This window comes from Eptatretus burgeri, chromosome 4 (assembly GCF_056783735.1).
Source record: "Eptatretus burgeri isolate ZD-2024b chromosome 4, Ebu_testis_v1, whole genome shotgun sequence".
Lineage (NCBI taxonomy): Eukaryota > Metazoa > Chordata > Myxini > Myxiniformes > Myxinidae > Eptatretus > Eptatretus burgeri.
The window spans coordinates 118,061,106-118,087,558 of NC_140964.1; the positions used below are offsets into that span (position 1 = coordinate 118,061,106).

A 26,453-nucleotide genomic window follows, 5' to 3' on the forward strand; every position below is an offset into this window, starting at 1 on the left:
TAACCACAGCACATATAATGTTGAATAATACCTCCTTTTAGAGCTCTTGGGTCTGGACAGTAAATGCAGGTCTACAAATATCCATATTCATGCAATTTAGAGTTATGTGCATTTATGTTACACATACAAGCAGGGTATAGGCTTTGAGTTGCTGGATTGCAAACCTCCTGGAAGTAAAAATAATTATGGGGTTGGGGTGAGGACTTGAAGAAGAAATGGGAAGTTATCAACTGGGTTAATAGAAAGGGGTTGAGGACTTGGAGAAGAAAGGGGGAGGTGGGAGGACAGGTCGATTGATCGGGGGAACAGGAGGGAAGAGAAGGAACAAAGTTGAGAAAGGGGGTTGAAGCTGTGAAGGATGGAAGGGTTGAGTACTTGTGGTAGGGAGGGAACATACAGACTTTTGGGGACTTGTGGAGGGGGAGGGAGTTGAGGGTTATCTGATCGGATATAATAAAAGCAAAATTAATAATTAAACCGACTGGATAAGTTTGATCTCACATAAAGGGGTTCCACCCTCGAGCATACCTGATGCCTGGATGGATGCCAGTAAGCTGTGACAATACTGTTGCGGTTGAGGAAATTTGCAAACCACCATTCAGGTCCCGTAGGTGAGATATCTCTGTAAGTACATGTGTAGTTAGCCCAAACCCGTTGTTTAGAGGGAATAAATGTGATTCATTCGGGCTGCGACCCTTTGAGATAGCCGTTTTTCTGTTCTATCTTTATTTTGAACCAACCACGTCTCAACCGCCATCACACAACAACCACCAACCACAACGCCGCTTCACAACAACAACGCCAACAGCCACGATCTTTACCTTCACAACTCGCTCCCGCAAACATCGCATCACCGCCATTCCAAACGGCACCATGGCCATAAACCACCACCATAAACCCTCCACCACCTTCACCTCTCCTCCTTCTACCGCCATTCCCGCACCACCTGTGAGCACCGAGCGTCGGGCTGTCCTGGGCTCGTACAAGGTGTGCGCCGAACCGCGAGTGTAAAATGCGGCCTTTCCGAGGAGAATTCGGATCAGGAATGCTACACGCCCACTTCTGATCCGTCCAATCTGCAAGCGTGGGGCGGTTTGGCCCCGCCTCCAGGCGCGTCGGTGTAGAATCGATATATGCAAGTTCTCGGATCAGGGGAGACTCACGCCCCTTTTCCTCAGTCCAATGGGCGAGCGTGGCTCCACCCCCGAGCTCGTTCTGATCCAGAAATTTTCATATGGGTTCTCCTGCCGGCGTATAAAGTGCCGAGCGCAGGGCGAATTTGAGCAGTCTGTCGGGGTTCAGAGTCTGTCGGGGAGCTGCAGAGAGAGGAAGCCTGGATCTTGGAGGAGTGGGGAATCGGCCTTGGAAGGGCGAAGAGAGTTTTGGGGCAGAGTCGGGTTGGAGCGCGGAGTAGAGGCGGGAGGCGAGGGTGTACAGGTGGTTTGCTGCAGTCGGCTGAGGAGAATTGGGGAAGAGACCGAGTAGTTCGGGTCCGAGGAAAGGAAGACGGTGGTCGGCGACGAGCTCGCGGTGGAATCGCTCGTCGCGGGACCCAAGCAAGCCAGCTATCCTCTTTCCCCAGAGCATCAACAATTCCCCTCCCCTTTTCCCCTCCGCGCTGAGATAGTGCGAAAAGGGGGCCCCGTTCCCACCCCACTCCAAGCAGTGCCAACGAAACCCGCGAAGGAGCACGAAGTCGGGGCACCGCCGCGCCGCCACATTTGCAGCTCATCACGAAGACACGGGTAGGATCCACCCGGTCTCGCGGACCTGACCGCTCTTTCAGGTCCCGCGCAAATATTGGCCCACAGGCCCCGTCTGCCCCCTTAACTTTGAAGGTGGCCCTTTTCTTTTGCTTTTGAGTAAATGTGTTGTTGGCGCCGTCTGTAAAGTAAAACTGTGTAAGTGTTGCCGTGTGCTCACGTTGTTGGTAGTATCTCTGCATTGTTGTGTTTCTTTTGTTACATCTGCTTTTGGTGCATAATTGTTGTAATTGTATATGTGTGCTCTCCGTGTTCCGCGGAATAAATGTGCATTATGTTGAACTGTTTGCCCGTTTCGCTTCGTCTTTTCTTTAATTGAATCTCCATCTTGCTTCACGTAGAGGGTTGGTAGTGGGCTTAATATGCCCGATAATTAATCGGAACCGTCGAGGCCGACGATAACACCGCTCGGTTATCCCGATAGTACGGAACGGGTCGCTTAAGTGGCCCGTGTCTGGAGTCGACCTGCGGCGAAGTGCGATCGCCCGGTCTACCCTCCGCGTGGGTACTTAGGTAGGTCGAGTTTGGCGAACAACCTTATCCCACGTGGGGGGCCGATTAGCACGATCGTGGTGAGGCCGAAAGGCCCACCCGTGACTATCTCCCGGCGTTAGTCCGAGAGGGTCACGACAGAATTGTCCGTCCGGTGGGCGACGTGCCGCGATTCGAGTTATGTGGCCGCTCGCACGCCGGCGGGCGCGAATTCGCAACAATATTTTAGAATTGCCCTGCACTTCTGCGATCCCAGCTTAATTGAGAATATAGTATTTGTTTCTTATATCAACCTTGCTTGTTATTTCTACATGGATGGAGCGAAGTTGAGTTTGGACAGAATGTTGATACTCAACAGCATAAGTTGTTTACTTTTTTGAATGTGTCAATCGATACACCTCCCCAACTAAAAATGAATGCACCATTTGAAATCTTCCATCTTTATTATTTGCAACTGGAATGACGAAGAATACTCTTTCAGAGATTGTCTTGTCGACATATAATAAGAGCGAATTGTTTCTGTGTTAACCATTTTCTTTGATTTTTATACAATTCCATAAATCTGGGTCAATTATCCTGAAATTTGCTCCACTCCATTATTTTCACATGGGGAAGGTCATTGTCACAAAAAAAAAACTTTCAATTATCATTAATCAAGTTGAAGTTAAAACATAAAATAACGCCATTTTGCCCGATCGAGCATCATATGTCATGAATCCCATTCGGTGGGTTGAGGGGAGAGGCTTGCTGTGCTTCCCTGTTCGAAGGTGATTCTCCATCAGACATCACACCACTTGTATTTAAGATTTAAGGATTGACAGTCTCCCTGGGACTACACTAAGTGTTAGGAGTGGTCGCAGGATCCTGTATGACCTTGAACAAGGAAATGAGGAGGAAAATTGGCCCGTCTTTTTACCGTGTTGCACTCCCGAGTTAATTTTGTTGGTTTTTTTGCTTCAGTTTTAAACAACGATCTGCTTCGAAATATCTCAATATAAATACTAAGGTCTAAATAACCATATCTTGATTGGGAGACCCAACTTGTTGATAATAATCATTCGGTCTTTTGAGGTGGGTAAAGCAAATTTCTCAGTAGAGTCATATATGATGAGTAGAAATTCCACAGTAGATGGAACTATAGATGAGTCCCATTAAAGGTGAGATATATTTCCATTATGTCATTGCTTTGTACCTCATACTCGTTATCAGAAAACTGAAATGAGCATGCTCATGAAGTTGTAATACTGAAGGCCATTTTCTAAAGACCAATTTCTTACCTCCTCAGATAAATACCATTTTATTACCTCCCAAGATATAGTATTTTTGAGAATAAAATACATTTCAGATGGTCACAATCATAACCCAGAACCTAGTTGATTATTTCATGAAGTAGCTCCACATCCATTGCATATGAAGAATTAATATATTATTTTTGCACGTTTTATATCTGTGGACGTAATGTTATGTGTGCACTTCAGGGTGGTTTTCACACCGAACAAGAGATGTGCCTTGCTTATCTTCACTACTACCCACGTGTTGGCCTCGCTCGTTGCCGAAGTATTTACAATACAACAGAGATGATGTCTGACTTCCTTTCTGCGAATATGAAAAGCAAGTGAGTGACTCTTTATGACTTCAGGAAATAATCAACAAATTAATTTTGTCAAGTAAAGATATGAAACATCCTTTGTAAGGAATATGGAAACAGCAGTAGGAGCAAAGTTTAGAATTACCCACCATTTTTAGTCATCTTTCTGTACTGACCTTACCCAGTCACATCCAACTGTCCCTGCACTGTGTCCTTTTCTCCTGACAATGTTGAGAGCTTGTTGTCAAACCTCAACTCAGATTCTGCAACTGGTCCAGACGGCATCAGCCCACATGCCCTAAAAACCTGCTCCTCTTCTCTTGCTCACCCTCTCTCTGTTCTATTCACGCTCTCATTTGCTCAAGGTCATCTGCTATCTGCTTGGAAATCAGCAAACATTACCACCCTGCATAAAAAAGGTGCAAAAACAGATCCCTGCAATGACAAACCAATCAGTCTTCTCCAAATCATCAGCAAGGTTATGGAATCCATCTGCTTCAGACATGAAATCCTTGCTCTTCTCCCATGGCTTGATTTCCGATCATCCATTTGGTTTCAGACCAGGTCACTCTTCCCTGGATATGCTGCTTCTGCTCTTCCACCAATGGATGGAGGTACTCAATGCCAGACATGAAATCATATCCCGAGACATATCGAGTGCTTTTGACATGGTCTGGCACCCTGCGCTGCTCACCAAACTCTCTTCCTATGGTATCCAAGGCCATCTCCACTCATGGCTCACAGACTTCCTTTCCTGTTGCAGTCAACGTGTGGTCCTAAATGAAGTTCTCTCATCCCTTCTTCCTGTCCAGGCTGGAGTTCCTCAAGGCAGCATTCTGAGCCCTGTCCTTTTTCTGGTTTTCATCAATGATCTCTCTGACTCTCTGGAAAATCCTCATTATCTCTTTGTAGAAGACTCCCCCCTCTGTTGTACCATCTGGCGTGCCTCAGACCGGCAAGTCGCAGCTTATTCGCTCTCTGCAGATCTGCATAAAAAAATCACAAACTGGTCCAACACGTGGAACATGTCTATCAATCCTGACAAATCTCACACACTCACTATGTCTCTCCGAAAGAACCGTTTGGAAACCCCCCATCTACTTTCTCAACAATCTTCTGGAAGGAGTCCTTTCACTCAAGCTTCTGGGTCTCACTATCTGCCATGATCTTTTCTGGGAAAGCCACATTTCCAACCTGGCCTCCAAACCGTCACCGACTGGGAATCCTCCATCGTACAAAGTCCTTCCTCGGCCCACCTGAGCTCCTGACCACATACAAAGCTTTTGTCTGCAGCCTGATGGAGGATTGCTCTCCCCATCTGGGCTGGTGCTCCTGCCTCTCACCTTTCTCGGCTTCACGCTGTGGAAACAAAGGCATTTAGGATCATTGGTATTTTCTACGATGAGGCGAAGTCTTTGGGCCTCTCACTCTCTCACTGCAGGCAGGTCCGTGGTCGGTCTTTCTGTCTTCTACCGTCTTCTCTCCCGTCTCACCCCCCCCCCCTCTTGCTCTGTCTGTGATATGTTACGACCATATTTCTGCAGGGTGTTTAAGGTCCGACAACAACCTCCTTCTGGTAAAACTACCAAAATCTCGAATCACTGCTCACCTTCACTCTTTCATTCCTCCTTTTCCCCCACCTTTGGAATAAACTCCCACACTCTCTTCAATCCCATTCTTCCCTCCAGGCCTTCAAAACTGCTGTTCACCACCACCTCTTATCTTCCCCCATACAGAACCTCGATCTTTTCTACCCCCGTTAATCCACTCCAAACTCATCTTCAAATTCCTTGCTTTCCTTCCTGAAAGTCCCTATAATGTCCATCTTGTATACCCCATGTTCCCTGCCCCATCCCTCTCCCTTCCACAGATATTCTGATGTCTCTATTCCCCACTGTTTTGTCCTTCCTTCTCCCGCCCCTCTTGTCTCATGCCCCCCTTGCTGTGCATTGTGTATTTGCTCTGATATGAGCCTTGGCAATGTAAACAAACAAAAAGTATTGTTACGAATTCTCGCCCGCCGGCGTGCGAACGACCGCGTCTAACCAATAACAGTCGCTTCGCCCACCGAACGGACAATTCAATCACGACTTTCCGGAACAACGCTGAAAACCAGTCACGGGTGTGCTCCAAGCACACAACCTTGTCCGCACTCTACCCGTGCGCTACAGGGTCCGATCACCAAACAATCGATTTACCTAATTATTTGCGCGGGTTGATTACCAAGAGATTGTACCTCAGCGAGGCCTGCTTGGACACGAGCCGCTTAAGCAGCTCGCTCCTTTTTGGGATAACCGAGCGGGGTATTATCGCGAGGCCTCGCTGGACCCGATTCTACTATCGGCTATTAAAAAGCCCGCTATTATTAAGAAATGCAATACGGCAGTTCAATTGGGAAAAATGACGCGACGAACAGGTATACATTTAAAGAAGCACATTTATTTTTAAAACAACACATAAGCACATAAGCAGTCATGCAATGAATGAGGGAAGCACGCATGCAATTATACAGCCAAGCACAATGCAAAGGAACGAGCTAACACCATCTATCTATTATGTACAGTCACTTATACAGTTTTACTTGACGGACTCGGTGCCACAACTTTCATACAAAGAAAAGCAAGGAAAAACCCCAGGACAGACGAGGGGTAGACTGGACCTCTTTGGGTCTTTATTGCACGGAGCCGTGTAGACCGCAGAGGCTCCGTGAGGCTGCGCTGGTTACCTTCCTCGCTGGGGCGACCCACAACATTCCTTCCCCACGGCAGCTCGCGTAACCGCGGCTCAGCCGCGGCCTGGTGATTCGGGCCCCAGCCGGCAATACCTGAGAGGAACGAACGGGTCTTTGCTCTTTCTGAGTTGATGCTTTCTTTAAGAACCCGTTCGTCCCTCAGCGATGCTCGGACTGTTCCGAAGCCCGATCACCTCAGACCGTTCGGTGTTGGTTGGCGAGCTCTCCCCGGCTCGCACACGAACACGCAGCTCCGTGCGGCACAGCAGGCTTGGCCGTGCTCCCAGCTCGCGTCTCCTCCGCTCTCCTCAGCTTCTCCACCAACTGTAGGCTTCAGGCTCCAGGCGCTCCGAACCCCGACAGACACTCCACCGACTCACCCCGCTTGGCATTCCGCTCGGCCTTTTATAGGGCCCGAGAGACGAGGTTTGGCCTTCGCACGCTCACCTCTGATCTCTGATCTCTGATCTCGGAAGAAGCTTGCACAGAGCGGACGTGCTCGAGATCACTGACTTGCACGGCGAGCGGACGTGCTCGAGATCACCGACTTGCGCGACGAGCAAACCCCCGCGTGTGCCTGCAGCGATGCCGTTCAGTGTGGACTCGCCATGGCTGGCGCAAAGATGGCGTCGCTTCTGAGATGAAGGTGAGGCGATGTTGTTCGTGTTGATCTATTGGGGGAGATGTGGATTAGGGGATGGTGAGGAGATGTCGTTGTTGTGAAGGCGGTTGTGGAGAGGGTGGTTCGTGGTTGACATAGTGAAGAAGGTGGTTGGTGGTTGGCGTGGTGGAGAAGGTAGTTGGTGGTTGGCATGGTGGAGAAGGTGGTTGGTGGTTGGCGTGGTGGTTGGCGTGGTGGTTGGTCTAAAATAACGATAGTAAAACAAAAACGGCTAACTCAAAGATCACAGCCCGGGTGACATGAATATTTCCCTTTAGACAACGGTGGGGAAATCTATCTGAACACAGACTTATCGGCATAACTGATCTAAGGACCTATATGGTGCTCTGCGAATTTCCACAGCCGTAACAGTATGTTTCACCCTCATTGTGGATCATAACCAAAATGTACTAACTCTTGTCTATTGTGGCATTACAATAATCTTGGACTCTAAGTCGTTAAATCACTTAACGGAATGTCAATGCAACAAATCAACTCCCATTATGGGTAATTGCTGCATTTTCTGTTAACAAAAGGCATCGGCCATCAAGCAAAAGTATTGCCTTCTGCATTGCTATAACACAGCCATACCTTCCAACATAATATTTGAATAACTGATTATTATCATGTTTGTTATTTGCCCCCATTGGACTTCGTCCAAAATGGGGGCTTATGGATTCGGTCTCGTCTGTCTGTCCATGCGTCCGTCTGTCCGTGTGTCCATACATCACTGTGTTGGTCCACAGCCATATCTCGGACATGTATGGATCAATTTTGTTCAAACTTGGCAGAAAAACAATGAATGATGGTATACAGACGCATCATTTATTTTCATGATTCGATCAAAAATGGCTGACTGGCAGCCATTTTAGTTACAAAGACCTGATGTTGAACACATCCTCAACTACCTATCGGACATGCATTTACTGATCTTGTTTAAACTTTGCACACAGAAAAAGAATGATGGCTTACATATGCTTGTCATTTTATTTTGACATGAGATACAAGATGGCCAACTGGCGGCCATTTTGTTACTTAAACCTGTCCCCAACCATTTTTCGGACATGATGGTCCGATTTTGTTCAAACTTGGCACAAGCACAGTACAAGATGGCATATATGTGCACCTCACTTTATTTTGTGATCTGATCAAAGATAGCAGACTCATAGACTGGCGGCCATTTTAGTTGTTTAAAAAAATAAACCAGCATTGAATATGTCCTCACTCATTTCTCTGACATGCATTTACCAATATCATTATTTTTTTATTCCTATACCATGAAGCATGTTTCATGAAAAAAAATTCTGATTACTCTTTTTCAATTTCACCCCGATCACCTTCAGGTACAGTTTACAAAAACTGATCAGACAGCCTTTTCAACTCAATAATGATAATTTTTGATTGTACACATACAGTTATAGAATTTATTTTATACATAAACAAATATTCTTAAATGTTACACTGTTTTAATTCAGTATATCTCCCCCAAAATATATGAACATTGAATCCCTTCTGTGAAATATTTGCATTCCCAATCGAAAACATCACATGTCACGTGACCAACTATCTTAAACAATATAACTACGTGACCCACGTCATTAATATTCATGATCAAATAACCAAATCATATGCAATCTTCCATGTCACATGATCACTCAAATCAGTTGTGCATACACATAAATCTTGTAAATATGGTCAAGCCCTTTAACTCCATCCAGCAAAATTACGAAAACCATGGCGGCTATGACATTTTATGTCTTTGTCTCCTCGTTAATTATAGCATTTATATTTGTTAATTTTCATTCTTATATTGTGTTTTACAGAGGTTGTGTTGTTCTGCCGAATACAAAAGAAGTATGCAAGAAATATATAACTGTAATGTCGCAAGTTGATTGGAAAATGGACATGATTGATGCATTTGAAGAAATAACGAGCAGACTTTCATACGAGGTCAAGCAATACACGACACAAACTGTAAGTGGTTTTTATTACTTCCGTACTTTTTTTTATTGCAGTACCTAACATTTAAGAAGAAAGTTGAATAACATTTTTTAAATAAACTGGTTTAAAAATATATATTCATATCATGTTGAATTTTTTTTTCCCAAAAGAGACAATGGCAGTACAGTGCAACAAAGTTACCCAATTTTGTACAACTTGAAGTTCATCAACGCAAAACATCCTCGAGCATTTCTAAAAATGAAGGTGCTGTTTGTTTTCTACCATCGTGGTGGACAATGATTGTGTTTCTCATCGTTTCCATCATAATGCAAAAATAATTCATGATCTTGTGCCAAATTAATTTTCACTCTTGAGATATTACCGAATCGATGAGTATAGTGACTCAACAGCATAATAACTTGCAAACCCTTTCGTTTTCAATCATTTATACTATTCTTTATTATCTCCTGCATCACTGTTATTTTAACTTCATATTGTGCTGCTCTTTAAAGAATAACATAATAATATAATATGTTTATCCGGTTTGTTTGTTTCTCCATCTGATAATTTTGTCTTAAACTACTCGACCAAGTACCATATAACCCATTTCATTAGAAAGGTCTCTGTCCAAGGAGTTCTAGCTGCATATTATTGTTTTCTATTATGAATTACCTGACGTTTTTTTTCATTTACCTTGCTTAACCGCTGATTTATTGAAAAAAGAAATCGCGAAATTGTCATTTGAGACTATCATTTGCGCCTAATTCAATTCACATGTTTAATGTTAATGTGAAAAGGGTATGATGCACCATTTTTAAATTGAACTGCCATTGGATGAAAAATTTCCATGTTTCACGTGGACAACAAGAAATAATAAAATTAAATTAAATGATGGACCAAATATCCTCCTCCTACACCAAAATTTATTGTGCATCTTTGTGTAACATTGTTAAGAATTGGAGGAAAGAGGGAGGGAGGACAGAGAGTTGGAGTTGAGGGGACATAGAATTTGGAGAGGGAGGTTGAAGTACTGGGAAAGGGAAGGGGGTGTGTGTTGAGGACTTGAAGAAGATTGGGGGGGGGCAGAGAGTGTACGGAGAGTGTACAGAGAGTTTGGAGAGGGAGATTGAAGCTTTTGGGGGTGGGTTGAGGACTTGGGGTTGGGAGCGGGCATTGAGGACTTGAAGAAGAAAAGGAAAGAAAGGATAGCGAGTTGGAGAAGGGGGCAGGGGTAGAATGAGAACAGAGTTGGGAGAGGGGGATTGAGACAAGCGTTGGGGGGGGGGGGGGTTGCAAACTTAGGGTTTGGGAGGGAGTTGAGGACTTTATTTGCACTCTGGCCACAGTAATACCCTTCATTCCACAAAACATTCCAGAAGCATAAAAAAAATCTGAAAACCCACTCCGTGGGAGGAATGCCTGTGCAGTTTCCCTTCGCAGGGCAGCTCACCAGATGATGGGGTTGGAGCAAAGTCTGTGGGACCTCCAATCTTTGATGATAGGAGGGAAACCACAGGGTAACATTCCCAGGTCAGATTGCAGGAGAGTGTGTCAGGTGGTGCTGAGGTGTCATCCACCGCACGGCAATCACTGTGGGTTAACCTGAAGCAGTCCCTTCGAGTGGGTGCTGAGAATGTCCTATCCCTAAGAGAGGATGATCACCTGTCTCTGTCATCATCTGAGCTCATGCATTTGGACATTGGTATTGCAGCACTCTCTGAAATTTGGAGAGCGGATTATGGTGAGGTCATGGCGGGTAATTCCACCTCCTATTGGTTTGGTCGCTTTTATGGTTACCATGCCCATGGAATTGTTGCAGCTGTGTCCAATAAGCTGACTCCAATGATAATTTAGGTAACACCAGTCAACAAGCGTATTATGAGACTGAGGATTCGTCACTCCTTGGGTGTCATTTCCCTAGTCTCTGTATATGCTCCGACTGAAGCGAGTGATCTCCCCATAAAGGACGCATTCTATGCCACGCTCGAGTCTGTGGTTGATCAGTGCCCAGGCACGATACACTTCTAGTCTTGGGGATTTCAGTGCATCGAATAGAAATGATAGGGATGGTTATGAGATGTGTGTTGGGGCCATGGGTCTGGAACTGTGAACCAGAATATAACTAAGTTCCTTGACTTTGCAAGAAGTCATGGACTTAGGGTGGCTGGTTCATGGTTTCAGCATCCACAAACTCATCGCTGGACTTGGCATTCCAATGCTGGCAGTGTGGCATAGGAGACTGACCACGTGATCGTTGATGATTGCTGGAGGATGATCCAGAACTGTAGGGTCTACCGGAGTGCTCAGTTCCTCAATACTAACCAACGGCTTGTTGTAGCAACTATTAAGTTGCACTTTAAATCCAGGAGAATGGTACCATCCCAACCTGGGATGGATGTTGGCAAGCTCAAGGATGAAAGGATCGCTGTGGAGTTCACAAACAGGCTGAGTGGACATTTGTGGGGGATGGGTACCCTGAGGGATCCTGAAGAGTTGTGGAATGTCTTCAAGACCACCATCCTTGATGTTGCCGGTAGAAGTCTTGGAACTCACCATGGGGCAAAGAAGAATTTTGTCTCTAGGGACACTGGATACCATTGCCCAGAGTCACAGGGCCAGGCTGAATGGCAGAGCTGAGCTGTTCAGGGAGCTGAGGTGTAAAACAGTACGTGCGCTAAGGGTGGACAAGGAGGCCTATGTGCGAGGAATCTGTGAGGGGGTAGAGCATCACCTGTGGTCAACTGATTCTTCGTCTTGCTTACAGGGGAATTCGTGCATTGCGTTCATCCAAGCCCATCCCTCCGTGTACTGCAGTGAGAGCAGAGGGTGGTGGGCTCTTGATAGAGGAGTCCGAAGAGAAGGCCCACTGGGCCGGTTCCTTTGAGCAGTTGTACCAGGCTGATCAACCATCTGTGGAGTTGGACATCAGTGGTTTTACAATCCCTATTACTGACCCTCCAATGAACTGTGGTCCACCTTCCTTTGTGGACACACAGGCTGCGGTGATCCGGTTGAAATGGGGTAAAGCTCCAGGGATCTGTGGCATCCATTCGGAACTTCTCAAGGTTGCTGGAGATGCTGCACTCATGTCATTGCATGCAGTACTGTGCTCTGCTGGAATGCAGGCATCATCCCATCCGACTGGAACATGGACCTTCTTGTCCCTCTCTGGAAAGGGAAGGGTGATTGCCAAGACTGCAACAACAACTGAGGGATGAGGCTGCTCTCAGTGCCGATCAAGGTCTTTGCTCGGATATAATTCTTGAGAGGGTTCGCCACCATCTGGATTGAGCACCAGTGTCCAGAGCAGTCAAGCTTTTTACCAAAGAGGTCAATGATTGACCGTATCCTTGCTCTTCAGGTCCTCACCGAAAGCAGACGAGAGTTTGGGCAGGGGCTCCTCACAGCCTATGTTGATCTCTGTGAAGCATTTAATTCAGTGAATCAGAATGTCCTCTGGAGTATTCTTGGTGTTCGTGGGGTGCCACCAAAATTGATCGATCTAATGTCTGGATTATACTCTGGTACTGAGCGCGCTGGGAGATGGGGTGGTACAATCTCTGACTTACTTCCAGTTGTTACTGGAGTTCGTCAGGGATGTGTACTGGCTGCCACACTTTTCAGCACTTGTTTAGACTGGATTCTGGGGAGGATGTTGGAGAGATCAAACTGCGGTGCATAGATTGGGAATGTCAAGATGTCTGACCTTGATTTCGAAGATGATGCAGTCATCTTTGCAGAGACTCCTGATATCCTTTTGGGGGCACTCGAGGTGCTGAATGAGGAGTCGGAGCCACTGAGATTATGGGTTTCCTTGGTCAAACCTCAGATACAGGCTTTCAGTGACATTTTGGATACTTCTATCCTGTCTGTACCTGTTTGTGGGGATGATGTTGAGGTCACGGAGAGATTCACTTACCTTGGCAGTGAGATTCATGTCTCTGCTTGCTGTGAGCCAGAGGTCAACAGACGTCTGGGTTGGGCCTGCAGAGTCATGGATTCACTGGATTATGGGGTGTGCTGCTGCCTGCACGGGAGGCCGAAAGTCTGAGTCTCCAGGTCTTTGGAGCTTCCAGTCCTGCTCTATTGATGTGAGACTTGGACTCTGACCAGGGATCTGAGATGGAGACAATTCCTTTGGTACCACATCTCTTCTGAGAATCCTTGGCTATTGCTTGTCGGTTTTTGTGTCCAACAAGCAGTTGCTGAGAGAGACTCATATGAGATTTGTTACCTGCATCATTCATGAGCGTCAGCTGTGGCTGTATGGACATATGGCTCGTTTTCCTGATGCTGATCCTGCTCACCAGATTCTCTTAGCGAGGGAGCCTTGTGTGTGGAGGAGGCCAATGTGCCGACCACATGCCTTGTTGCAAGTTGATGCAAGTTGATCATCATCTTGAAAGGAGATGGGGATGGGCCAGGCATCTGCCTGGGGGATGGCTAGATCCAGGCCTCTGGCGCATACTCGCATACCTGACTTGACCCTGTTGAGGAGTTGAAGAAGAAAGGGGAAGAGGAGGACTGAGAGTTGTGGTGGGGGCAGAGAGGGGACAGTTAGGAGACAGGGGGGTGTTGAGATTTTAATGTGGGGTTTGAGGACTTGCAGTGTTGGGGGGTGGAGAACTTGGGGTTGCTGGAGGTGTTGAGGACTTGGGGTTGAGTGGGAGTGTTGAGGACTCGGGGTTGAGTGGGAGTGTTGAGGACTAGTGGTTGAGTGGGACTGTTGAGGACTTGGGCTTGAGTGGGAGTGTTGAGGTATTGTGGTTACGGCGGCGGGGGGGTTGATGATTTGGGGTTCGGGGGGGGTTGAGGAATTGGGGTTGGTAGAAGAAATTGAGGAATTGGGGCTGGGAAGAGGGTGAAAGGGGTGATGAGGACTTTGGAGTCACATTTTACGTTATGTAGAATTTTTGCGGTTTCCCTGCTTATTTTTTCAGTGAAACAGCTGTAATTTAACATTTTTATTGATAGTTGTTGGAATTAGAAACGCATATAAGGATGTTAAGAGTGCTCTGATACTAACATTTAATAATTGTGATAAATTTTCAGTTTCGATAAATTCCACATATTGCCAGCCAGCATATTTGTGTGTACAACATGTGCAATGATGATTCTGTGTTTACAATAAAATAATAAAAATATATACAATGGATGAAGTGCTGTCCTCTTCTTAACGCTGCTGGTGTAATGGCTCCAATTATTACCTTTCTCTTGTGGGTTCGGGTGAGCTCAAACTTTTTTTATTATTATTATTATTTTTTTTTTGTATACCGTGTCGAGGCTTGTGTGAGAGCTAAAGGCTCTAAGCAAAATATAAATCTCAAACCTTTTTTTGGCTCGAGACTTTCGCAACCAGTTGGCCAGGCATATCGTTTGATAAGAGGTAACAGGTATTTAGAATTTAATCAGGGTTCTGGCAATAATTCACTTACTTTGTGAAAGACACTGTGAGCTATTTCACTTCCACCAATGAATGCTAGCAGACTGTACACCCATCCGAAAGTCTGTGATGTAATGTCCTGCCTGCAACCTAACTGCCTAACTGAAAGGTGGTGTCATTGGTTCATGCTCAGTGGGTGGTAACACTCCATTAACATAACATCACCAAGGAGGCAGTGATGTGTCACCTCACTGGCCAATATCAGACCATGAGCAAAGGACATTCAGACATGGGGCATGGCTGTGGGATAGGGCATAAAGGGGTGTGGTTCTATTCCCTTGGCTCTCTCTTTGGAAGTCCAGGCAGCTGTGGTGTCTTTTGCTGCCATAGCCATGGGGCTGACCTGTGCCTTTTGTGGTGCTCGTTTTGTAGACTTACTCATTAATATCATTTTGAAAGACCTTGTCTGCCCCCAGGCAGCGTCCATTGTGAGCGAAAGTGATTGTATGCTTATGGTGCCTAAGATCCTTCTTCTATTTAGTGCATTTATTTATATACGAGCAAATACAACCAGTCACTTCGCTGATGGGGGGTATTAAGGAGGGGGTTGAGAGAGGGGGGGAGGGAGAGAGAGGAAGAGAGGAGAGAAGGAGGGGAGAGAGAGAGAGAGAGAGAGAGAGAGAGAGAGAGAGAGAGAGAGAGAGAGAGAGAGAGAGAGAGAGAGAGAGAGAGAGAGAGGCAAGAGGGAGGGGACGCTAGGAAAGGGGAAGAGCGAGGAAGGGGGAGGTTGGAAAAGCTATGCCTCACCAAACATTTCTATACCGTGGGAGGGAGGGATGAGAGGAGGGAGCGAGAGAGAGAGAGAGAGAGAGAGAGAGAGAGAGAGAGAGAGAGAGAGAGAGAGAGAGAGAGAGAGAGAGAGAGAGAGTATGAAAAGAAAAAAAAAAAGAGGGAAAGGTGAGGGATGGAGTTGGGGTTAGTAAAGAGAATGAAAGGTTATGCTTAATGACCAAACACACACACACAAAAACAAACACATGTCAGAGCAGCTGTACACACAATGACACAACAGGGTTTATAATGTCATCTGCTGGCAAATCTGCAAAATCTTTGATGTCCCAGTTCCAAAAAAATTGGGGGAACATGAACCAAAAGTAATCACTGAAAACATGGAAGTACCTACCGATCACGTATGAACTAATGATCCTATCGAGCATGAACATCAAAAGCAAAGCGTTGTGACCAGATATTTCACTGAGGTACTAAAACAAAGAGAAGAAGGCATTGCTGATTGAAGTGGTAATAGCAGTGATTTTGGAATAAACAATGCAGAAATCAATAAAATGACCAAACACCAAAACCTCAAGAATGAAGTGAGAAGATCCTGGAAGCTGAAGAATGCCAAAGTTGTACCAGTGAAAGCTGGACCTACAGGAATGATGACAATGAACCTCACAGAGATATTAAACATAGGGGCAATACCCCTGGGTGCTCACCTGGTAGCAGCTGGATAAGATAATCAGGCAACCACTGGTAGGCATGGATGAACCACAAATTATACAAAGGAGATGAAAGTAAATACCTATGGATTTTGTTTTAATGCTATGAACAAACCTTGGTACATCATGGTTGATAAAGGTTGTGGTCGAGATTCATCGAAATTGTGTGTGTGTGTGTGTGTGTGTGTGTGTGTGTGTGTGTGTGTGTGTGTGTGTGTGTGTGTGTGTGTGTGTGTGTGTGTGTGTGTGTGTGTGTGTGTGTGTGTGTGTGTGTGTGTGTGTGTGTGTGTGGCTTCAGAAAAGAAAGCAAATACATCTGTTGGGGGTGGGGTTGCCCCTCCCCTCTGTAGAACCTCTTAGACACTAATTTTTTTTTTTAATGTTGTGAACAAACTTTGGTACATCATGGGTGATGAAGGTTGTCGTGAAGTTTCAACGGAATTGTGTGTATAGTTTAAGAAGAAAGGAAATACCTCTTTAGGGAGGCAACCCACTCTCCCCCAACCCCATTAACTTGCTCTGTAGACCCCTTCAGACCCCGTTTTTTTATGCCATCATGGGTGATGAAGGTTGTGGTCAAATTTCATTGAAATCGTATGTGTAGTTTCTGAGACGTATATGTGTATATGTGTATATATGTATATGTGTATGTGTATATGTGTATATATGTATATGTGTATATGTGTATATGTGGACGGATGGATGCACTCCGTGCCATCACATAAGTTCCTCGAAACTACTTTACAGGTGAGCTAAAAACTATCCCTGGAAATAAAATAACAAACGAACTACAGTTGGAATCTGTCCGGGGCTGAGCGACGATTTTGAAGAGAACCCTCGGCCCAAAACTTTGAGAACAGAAAACGTCACAGCTTGGTCCATGAATCGTGACCCCTTACTGAAATGAAGGTGGATACTTTGAGCCTGCCCTGGGAGGACTCCATTCTCCATTCTGAAACCTTCATATGGAGATCCCAATTACAAAACACACACACCCAGACCTTGTAGGTCTCTGTTTCACCTCTTGATGAACCCCACCTACATGTGGAGATAGCAGGAAACAGCAGCAAAAAAACACACACACACACATACACACACACTGCCTTTTATCAGTACAGATAAATATTTGGCTTTCATGCTTTTAATTGATTCTCTTGCCCAAGTTTTCTTTACATGTTCTGTTCCTTGTACGATACTCACTGAGACATGCAAAACGAAAAAGAAAAAAAAAACAGTGTTATCTCTGTGTGTACCATGTGTGCACGTTGCTTTTCCGAGTTCCAAGATGGCCGTGTGACGACTTCACCGTTGTGTGCACCTTCGTATAAGTGTACTTTCCTTTTGCGAATTCCAAGATGGCCGTGCGACGGCTTCACTGTTGTGCACGTTCATGTAAGTGTACATTCCTTTTGCAAGTTCCAAGATGGCCGTGTGATAGATTCACCGTTGTGTGCACGTTCATGTAAGTGTACGTTCCTTTTGCGAATTCCAAGATGGCTGTGCGACGGCTTCACTGTTGTGCACATTCATGGGCTAACGCTCTCTCAAGTCAGTATCATAGAGATCAGTATCATAGAAAATGCAGACATCTCTTGTCGCACCCCTTGTTAACCAATAATGGACAAGATTTGAATATTTTCTGCAGTTACCATGAACACAATTTAATTTTCCACATTTAAAGAAAGCAGAGGAGATGAGAAAAACCCAAATCGATAGTAATTAACATTTTAATAATTCGGAAACTCTCTGCGACCATCCCACAGGTCGAGTTGTCGAGACGCGGAGACTGCTGGGAAACCATTAAGCCATGCCCCTCACTCTGGTGCCTTTCTGCTGACGTGAAATCGATGAACAAATGTAACTTATAAACGGCTGAGTGCTGACATGTGAGCTGTTTTGTCATTTAAAATGACTAACAAGTCATAAATAAAAAAAATCATCCCACTTACTCCCCATGAGGAGTACTTGCCACGTGCCAAGTTTCAATTTTTTCCTTGGTGCGATTTCAGAGATACAGAGGTCCAAATTTTCTACTTTGATGAGTCAAAAATTACATTAAATTTTGTTCAACAAAACGATTCCATGATTTCTTTTTAATCTACAATTGTTTATTTTTCTATGCTTTAATTTCAGAGTACATTGAAACATTAAACTGCTTAAATTTCAGTAAAAACTGGAAGAAATTTGTTTCAATCCAAAACAAATGTTTTGTTGATAGGCTGAACCCTCACAAATGTTTTCAGCCTACTTGTAACTTTTTCATTCAAACCTCTCAGTGGTGATAACAAACTCATTTTTGCTGTCTCATTATTGTTATTTGTCAGTTACATATCCAGTTTCTCACGCTATTTGTTTGCTTTCAGGAAGTAAAATAATGACATATAGTAATAAGCATGTGGCCCAACCAAGTGTCAGCAAAATATGAATCAAAACTCTTACTAAAGTCATGGAAATGCAACAGAAAAAATGCACATGAAATCCACCAATCAATTTTAGAAAGGAAAATCCACCAAGCTTGAAGGATAAATCAAAAGCTGACGTTTCAAGATTAGCATATTTCGATTCAGCAGAAGACGTTTACATCTGCAGAAAAAGTGAACACAGTCACATCCACTGTTTTATGGACACTTCAGAGTGAATTTTCTGTTGACATAAAAATGTTGCTTTTACCACTGGACCATGTGTGTTGAAAAATATGATATTGTGCAGAATAATTTCAAATGAATGCAGTTTCTCAAAATGTACTACATCTATAATGTTGGTTGGATCACAGAAACTTTTTGATGACCCTCGGTATTAAAATGATGGAAATGGATGAGTTTTATTTTAAATACTGTCGGACCCGGACATTCGCGGGGCATACGTTCCTGACAAATGCCATGATTGTCAAATCTGCTAATGTTGGGGCATTGTTTCAATGAGAAAAATGGGGATAGATTCCCAGCAGATTGTGATTCATCAGGGAAAACTAGAGGGGGAGCACTATGTAGAGTGCAAAACCTCCGCCGCCAATACTGCTAGGTCACTCAAGTGAACCTGATATCCTATTCATTCAATTTGACATCAACAGTGCTCACAGAGTTATAGTTTGCAACTTTCCCTTTTACTTTTAACTTTTACATACTCAATTCATTCGTCATAACTCGATTCCTTGAGACAGAAATTGATTTTATGTGGGTATATCCACCAGAAGTTCCAAAATCAGCCGCAATTATAATTTTGGCATGTTTTTTTGTTGGAAATCACTTATAACATGTAGAAATGCAAAAAAAAAAAATCTAAATTTTGTTGAAAAAAAAGTTGCAAAATTTTTTTTTCTCTAACAATTTTTTTGGGGGTAGGGGGGTTGGAAATCACTTAAAACATGTAGAAATGCAAAAAAAAGAAATCGAAATGGAAATCACTTAAAACATGTAGAAATGCAAAAAAAAAACATTCAAATATTTTTTCAAATTGGCCGCCATAGCGTCCATATTGGATTTTGGACCAACTCCAAAATCTAATGGCATGGTCTTTGGACCAGACCTAACCCCCCACCAAGTTTCGTCAAAATCCGTCAAGGAGTTTTTCCGTAATACTGTTCACAAACAAACAAACAAGCAGTCATAGACTTGTACTTACGAAATCGTCAACTTGACCTCTGACCTTGTCGAATAAAAGCTGTCTCTCGAGAAGGAAGCGACGCAAACCAGAAGTTTCTACGATGATTCTTTACCAAACCATCAAAAATCGAATGTTTTGGATGTTTGACCTCACTGTGACCTTGACCTTTGACCGATTTTGACCAAAATCTAATCAGCACTAGCCACCACCCTCCTGAATCACGTGGTCTAATTTGACATTGGTAGCTTCTTCCTTTCTCGAGTTATCATTTTTTGGATGTTTGACCTCACTGTGACCTTGACCTTTGACCGATTTTGACCAAACTCGAATCAGCACTAGCCATCACCCTCCTGAATCGCGTGGTGCAATTTGACATTGGTAGCTTCATCTGTTCTCCAGTTATAGTGCCTACAAACAAACAAACAAACATACAAACAAACAAACAAACAAACAAGCAGTCATAGACTGGTACTTAAGAAATCTTCAACTTGACCTCTGACCTTGTCTAATAAAAGCTGTCTCTTGAGAAGGTAGCGACACAAACCAGAAGTTTCTACGATGATTCTGTACCAAACCATCAAAAATCGAATGTTTTGGATGTTTGACCTCACTGTGACCTTGACCTTTGACTGATTTTGACCAAAATCTAATCAGCACTAGCCATCAGCCGCCTGAATCAGGGGGTGTAATTTGACATTGGTAGCTTCTTCCAATCTCTAGTTATCTGTACCAAACCATCAAAAATCGAATATTTGACCTCACCGTGACCTTGACCTTTGACCGATTTTGACCAAAATATAATCAGCACTAGCCATCACCCTCCTGAATCACGTGGTGTAATTTGAGATTGGTAGCTTCTTCTGTTCTCGAGTTATCGTGCCTACAAACAAACAAACAAATAAACAAGCAGTCATAGAGTGGTACTTACGAAATCGTCAACTTGACCTCTGACCTTGACTAATAAAAGCTGTCTCGAGAGAAGGTAGCGACGCAAACCAGAAGTTTCTACGATGATTTTGTACCAAACCATCAAAAATCGAATGTTTTGGATGTTTGACCTCACCGTGACCTTGACCTTGGACCAATTTTGACCAAAATCTAAGCAGCACTAGCCATCACCCTCCTGAATCAGGTGGTGTAATTTGACATTGGTAGCTTCTTCCGTTCTCGAGTTATCGTGCCTACAAACAAACAAACAAACAAACAAACAAACAAACAGAAACTGAAATTATCAATATACTTACGAAATCTTTAGATTTTTAGATTTCGATTACGAAATTTCGATTACGATTAGATAAAGATTACGAAATCTTTAGATTTCGTAAGTAACAAGCAGTCATAGACTGGTACTTACGAAATCGTCAACTTGACCTCTTACTTTGTCCAATAAAAGCTGTCTCTCGAGAAGGTAGCGACACAAACCAGAAGTTTCTACGATGATTCTGTATCAAACCATCAAAAATCGTAACGTCGACCGAAGCAAAAATCTCCATTTCTCCACGCAATTATATTATACCTTAACGTAACTCAACGACGCGTCTGCTCGAGCGCACTGCATCATGGGACGACCCGTGACGCGTCGAGTGAAATATTTTTTATACAATCTTAAAACGTCTCCAAAACATCCGATTTTTACTAGAATTTCGACAACCGAGTTATAAGCATCCTAAGCTATCGCAAAAACCGAAGACAAAATTAAAATCGAAGTTAAAATGAACTCGTAACGTCGAGCGAAGCAAAAAATACTCCATTTCTCCACATGAATTTACGGAATTATGTTTGACCTCACTGTGACCTTGACCTTTGACTGATTTTGACCAAAATCTAATCAGCACTAGCCATCACCCTCCTAAATCACGTGGTGTAATTTGACATTGCTAGCTTCTTCCGTTCTCGAGGTATCGTGCCTACAAACAAACAAACAAACAGAAACGGAAGTCATCAATATAATTACGAAATCTTTACATTTCATAAGTAACAAACAGAAAGGAGTGAAAACAGTAACCTCCATCCATCTTCGATGGCGGAGGTTAATTAACAATCCCGCAAAAATCCGCAAATACATACTGTACATGAAAAAGCACACCTGTGAAAAGCTGCGAAAAAGAACCCGCAAAAACCCGGGGGAAAAAAAACAATGAATATGCCTGCGAAAAAGCACAAAAAACCCTGCAAAAAAACACGACAAAAAATACTGTGGATACACCTGCGAAAAAATTCCAAAAAAAAACTGCAAAAAAAATAAACCGCGAAAACGCGAAAAAAACAACCCGTGGATACGCCTGCGAATAACTGCAAAAATGCGGAAGAAAAACTATGGATATGCCTCCAGTAAAATGCAAAAAAATAAACTGTGAAAATGCGAAAACTTCACTGTGCCTGTGAAAAACTGCAACAAAAAAATTGCAAAAAAAACTGAAAAAAACCGCGTATACACCTGTGAAAAATCGCAAAAACATGAAAAAAAAAAACAACCTTGGATATGCAAAGCACAGGGCTGCGAACGTAGAAGCAGATCACATTTTATGAACTGTGAATGTCAGGATCCGATAGTATCTAATTTTTGTATCTTCAGTGGACATCATGACTGACCAGAGATTACTAATACCTTTTTTTGCATTGAAGTCAGAAATTGTCAAATCGCTTTGCAGTTTGATCCCCCATTCGTAAGAAAACAAAAGGAATGCATTATTTTAGTATAACATATCGTTAGGGTATTAAGGTTTACGAAATGTGAAATTGAAGTATTTCAATGGCATGTGTTGTTTATTTCTTTGATTAGTTAGTTGGCAATCAGATTCATTCCAGGTCCTTAAACCGTCAGATGTTTTGTGCTGTGCTGAAAAAAAATTCGAAGCAAACTATTCTGATATTCCTTGCTTTGGAAATGTCAGATGGTTAAATTGAGATGTAGTTTTGCAGCAATTTGATGATCTGTTGCAATTAATCCATGACCTTTTGAAACGAAAAGGAAAGTCGGATCTCATCGAGATATATGAAAATCAATGTGGCTATGTGAGCTTTTCTTCCTGAAAGATCTGACAAGGCATTTGAATGATCTAATACTGACCTGCCAGAGCTAGGCAGTGCTGACAATCTCCAAGATGACAAAAGTATCTTGAAGATTGCTGCAAATATACTGGAGTTAATTTCAAAGTTTGAGGTTTTCTGCCAGAATTTCTAATGCTGACTTTACGAACTTCAGTATGCTTTATGCTTAAGAAATTAATCGATATAAAGTTTATTTATGAAAGATCAGTGTTCTTCCAACATGTATACTATGACTGAACAGCTACCCACTGGTATTCACATTGCTGCACATGCACCTTGTTGATCCATAATTTCCAGCACTTCCAAGAATACCAGTCATCATATTTTCAGACCATGGTGTGATTTATTCCCAGGTGTAACGTGCAACACTTTATTGAAGGAGAAAGGCAAAGGATGATGAAGGTTGGAAAACTTTATAATCTCTCAGCTGCTAAATCATATTTCTGTTTCTTCAAGCCACCTGCCTTTTTGCAAGTCCTGCATGTTCCACATGGATGAGCTGGTTGCCTCTCAACTCCCATTCACAATCACTTTTATATCCCAGCAGGTGGCAGTGTAAAATAGCTAATCGTGCTTGTCAAGCCAAAGAGCAACACAGGCACTCCATTACATTTAAAGCCTCAACAAAGTTGATATTAGTAAAAATTTACTACAAATTCAAAAGTTAAATTTGACTCTTACATCAAGTGTGCCAGTTGTCATTGAGAGGTCAGTGACCTCCTTGTCTTCTACTATGTGCTTCAGTGTCTTTGATCATTTTTTAAAATTACTTTTATACAATGTCGAGGCTCGTATGAGAGTGAACACACAGAACGCAGAACAAGGGGAGCAGGAGACAAGATGGGGTGGGAGAGGGAAGGAAAAAAACAGTGGGGAACAAACATGAGATCTTTGGTAAGGAGAGGGATGGTGCAGCGTACACAGGGTAAACAAGATGGACACTCCAAGGACTTTCAGGTCCTTACACGACTGGATCTCGAGCAACTCTTCCTCTTCTGAGACATGTTTCCTCAATGGGAATCTCTTGTGTTGAATTAATTATTCTATTCTGTGTTGAATGATCTTTTGTAATATATTGCTTGCATGTGAAATCAAGAAAATGGTTCGGTTATTTGAACATTCTCTTGCATCCCCTTTCTTTGACAAGCCAATTGTATGACGACCGACTGCTTCCAATATTTAGTCCATACAATCCTGCTCCAGCTTTGTGTACAGATAGTTGTTTAAATGTTGATTGCCTCCTCCCCGACCCAAGGGCAGTACACAGGTTAATGAAGGGACAGCAAAAAGAAGAGGGGGGAAGCCAATAGCAGGGCCGAGGGACAAAATAGACAGAGATGAACAATCAAGGGATGTGGGGACGAATGAGGGGTAAGGGAGCATGCAGGGGATGGACAGAATGGATACAGAAGCAAATTCTCAGAAAAGAGAAACAGGGAATTGGGGGTAGGGGAGTGGAGGGAAAGGTGTGTTATTTAGGGGGTAGAAAATATCATGGTTTTGCATGGGAGATGATCTGAGATTGTGGTGAATAGCTGCCTTGAAGACCTGGATGGAATAATGAGATCAAAGAGAATGTGGAAGTTGCTTCTACAGGTGGGAAAAGGTGAGCAGTGATTTTGGATTTGGGGAGTTTCACCAAAAGGGTGTGTTAGTGTGACAAAATACAGTTACACTGTTTGAGTAATGGCCACCTCATAATGTGTGTGTGAGTGTGTGTATGTGTGTCTAATATGTAAACTTCTTTCTAACCACTCACTGACTCACTGACTGATATTAAAGATCAGTACCTTCCAGAGGAAGTAGAGAGCTGAAATTATGCGTGCCGGTGGGCATCAAAGCCAGTACAGAGGAAAAGAATCACAGAATCGTCGGGCAACATCCATATCTGAAAATATTAATGAAAGAAAAAAATTCAGGTGAGTGAGTGACTTGAGACAATGGGGAAGTACGGTAATTTTGTGTGCCAATGGACATCGAAGCCGATGCACAAGGAAAAAAAATCACAGAACCACTGGAAAGCATGAAAAAAATAAAATAGAAAATAAAGAAATGAAAAATCAAATGCAGGTGAGCGGCCTAAGACAATGGGGAAACATGGTTCATATGCTTACACAATGTGTAAACACACGCCACTATATGTATATGTATAACGGTTTTTACAGCCATTTTTCCCTGCTGTGCAGGGGTTTGGCTTTTTCTTGAGGCAATGTTTTATGGCCGGATGCCCTTCCTGACGCCAACCCTGGTCGCCTCTTACGACACACAGGGATATGGTACACCTATTCTAACCAGGGCATACACCGGGACCAGTACACTGGTACTCATTTCGCCGACCTCGGAAGGATGACAGGCTGAGTCAACCTCCTGGTGTTAATTCAGCAGCCAACGGGGCTTGAACTCAGGACCCTGGGATCCCAAGCCGCCACCCTAACCACTAAGCCAACACCAGGAAACACACGCCACTAGTCTTTACTAATATAAGGCATTGTGTGTGTGTCAGTGTGGGTGTTTCCTCCATAACTCCAAAACCATAAAACCTGCCTGAAACTTTGCATGCATACTAAGAAAACTTCAAGGAAGTGCAAGAGTGAAAATTGTGTGTTTGGGTTAATTAAAACACCCCTTTTGAAAATAATTAACGGCCTTATTTAATTATATCCTTCATCAGCCAGATCCTTGGATCTGTAGTTCGTTGGGTGGCGCAAGGTGGAGAATATGGCATATGGGTTACTGGCAATTTGGGTGGTCCTCTGGTGAAGATTTCATGATTTCCAGGTGCAAAGCGAAGAGGAAATGCCCCGCACCAAATCACAGCATGCCAAACAGGACTGCAATGGCCGATCGAGTCAAGTAAAACACACACACACCTGAACGGACCCACACTGCATGTGAGCAGAGCTCGTGCAGCACAGTTTTTCTCTCTTCGTCTCGTCATCTCGTTTCTCTGTCCCGTGTCTCAGCACACCACCCCCCACATCCCCAAGTGAAAGAGCCATGGTGTACGTGTTAAGGCCATTGTGGTTATGGGGATACATTGTGTAAATTTATAAGGCCATCATATTTGCAATAGCATGTTGGGTTAATTTACTACTTTTAACTGTCTGTGATCTCCACTGGGTGTTCAGATTCGTCTTCCTCCTCTTTCCTCCACATAATAAATTTGTTTTGTTGAAATTTTGTGTGGTTATCGGGGGGGGGGGGTTACATGGCTTATTATGGCTTATTAACCTGGTACACAGGCATATCGGGTTGGCGATGAAGCGTAGCAAATGTGGATAGCTGAAAAAGGTTTGCTCAAATCTTCCTGTCGGCAGATTCACCACTGTCGTGTGTTCTGAGACACCAATTTGTGCTAAAATTAATGTAGCATATGTGGAGATCCTTTCGTCCCATACCTGCTGGATGGCCTTATGGTCGTTGAAGAGCACATGACCGTTACAACACTGTATGTTTGAGCTCATTGTTGCCTCCATTTTTTTTTTTTTACAAAACAAAGCCTTGTCATGCCATGAACCTTAATTATACAACCATTTTGATCTTTGACACCTGTAAAATCAAAAACAAGACACCAGACCAATGTCGATCTGCCGAAGTCTGAAGGGTGGCACGAAGGTATATATTTTGACAATTCATGTTTGGATTGATTGTAATACAGACTGGTTGTATAATAAATATTTGAGCAATGCCAAGAAACCGCAAAAAATTGATGCTTTCAGCTTAATCAGTCAAAAGTCATAA

General features: G+C 43.5%; 1 protein-coding gene across 2 annotated transcripts in view; it reads left to right on the plus strand.

Moving 5' to 3' along the window:
• The window catches only part of MOXD1 (monooxygenase DBH like 1), a 72,174-nt gene extending 58,410 nt beyond the window's left edge, over nucleotides 1-13,764 (plus strand). For both annotated transcript variants that reach the window (XM_085879836.1, XM_085879838.1), the window contains 3 exons: nucleotides 3,734-3,870; nucleotides 9,059-9,209; nucleotides 9,347-13,764. In XM_085879836.1, coding sequence (XP_085735962.1) covers nucleotides 3,734-3,870; nucleotides 9,059-9,209; nucleotides 9,347-9,514 — 456 coding nt within the window. In that variant the 3' untranslated portion in view covers nucleotides 9,515-13,764. The remainder of the gene's footprint in view (nucleotides 1-3,733; nucleotides 3,871-9,058; nucleotides 9,210-9,346) is intronic.
• Nucleotides 13,765-26,453: the final 12,689 nt, after the last annotated feature.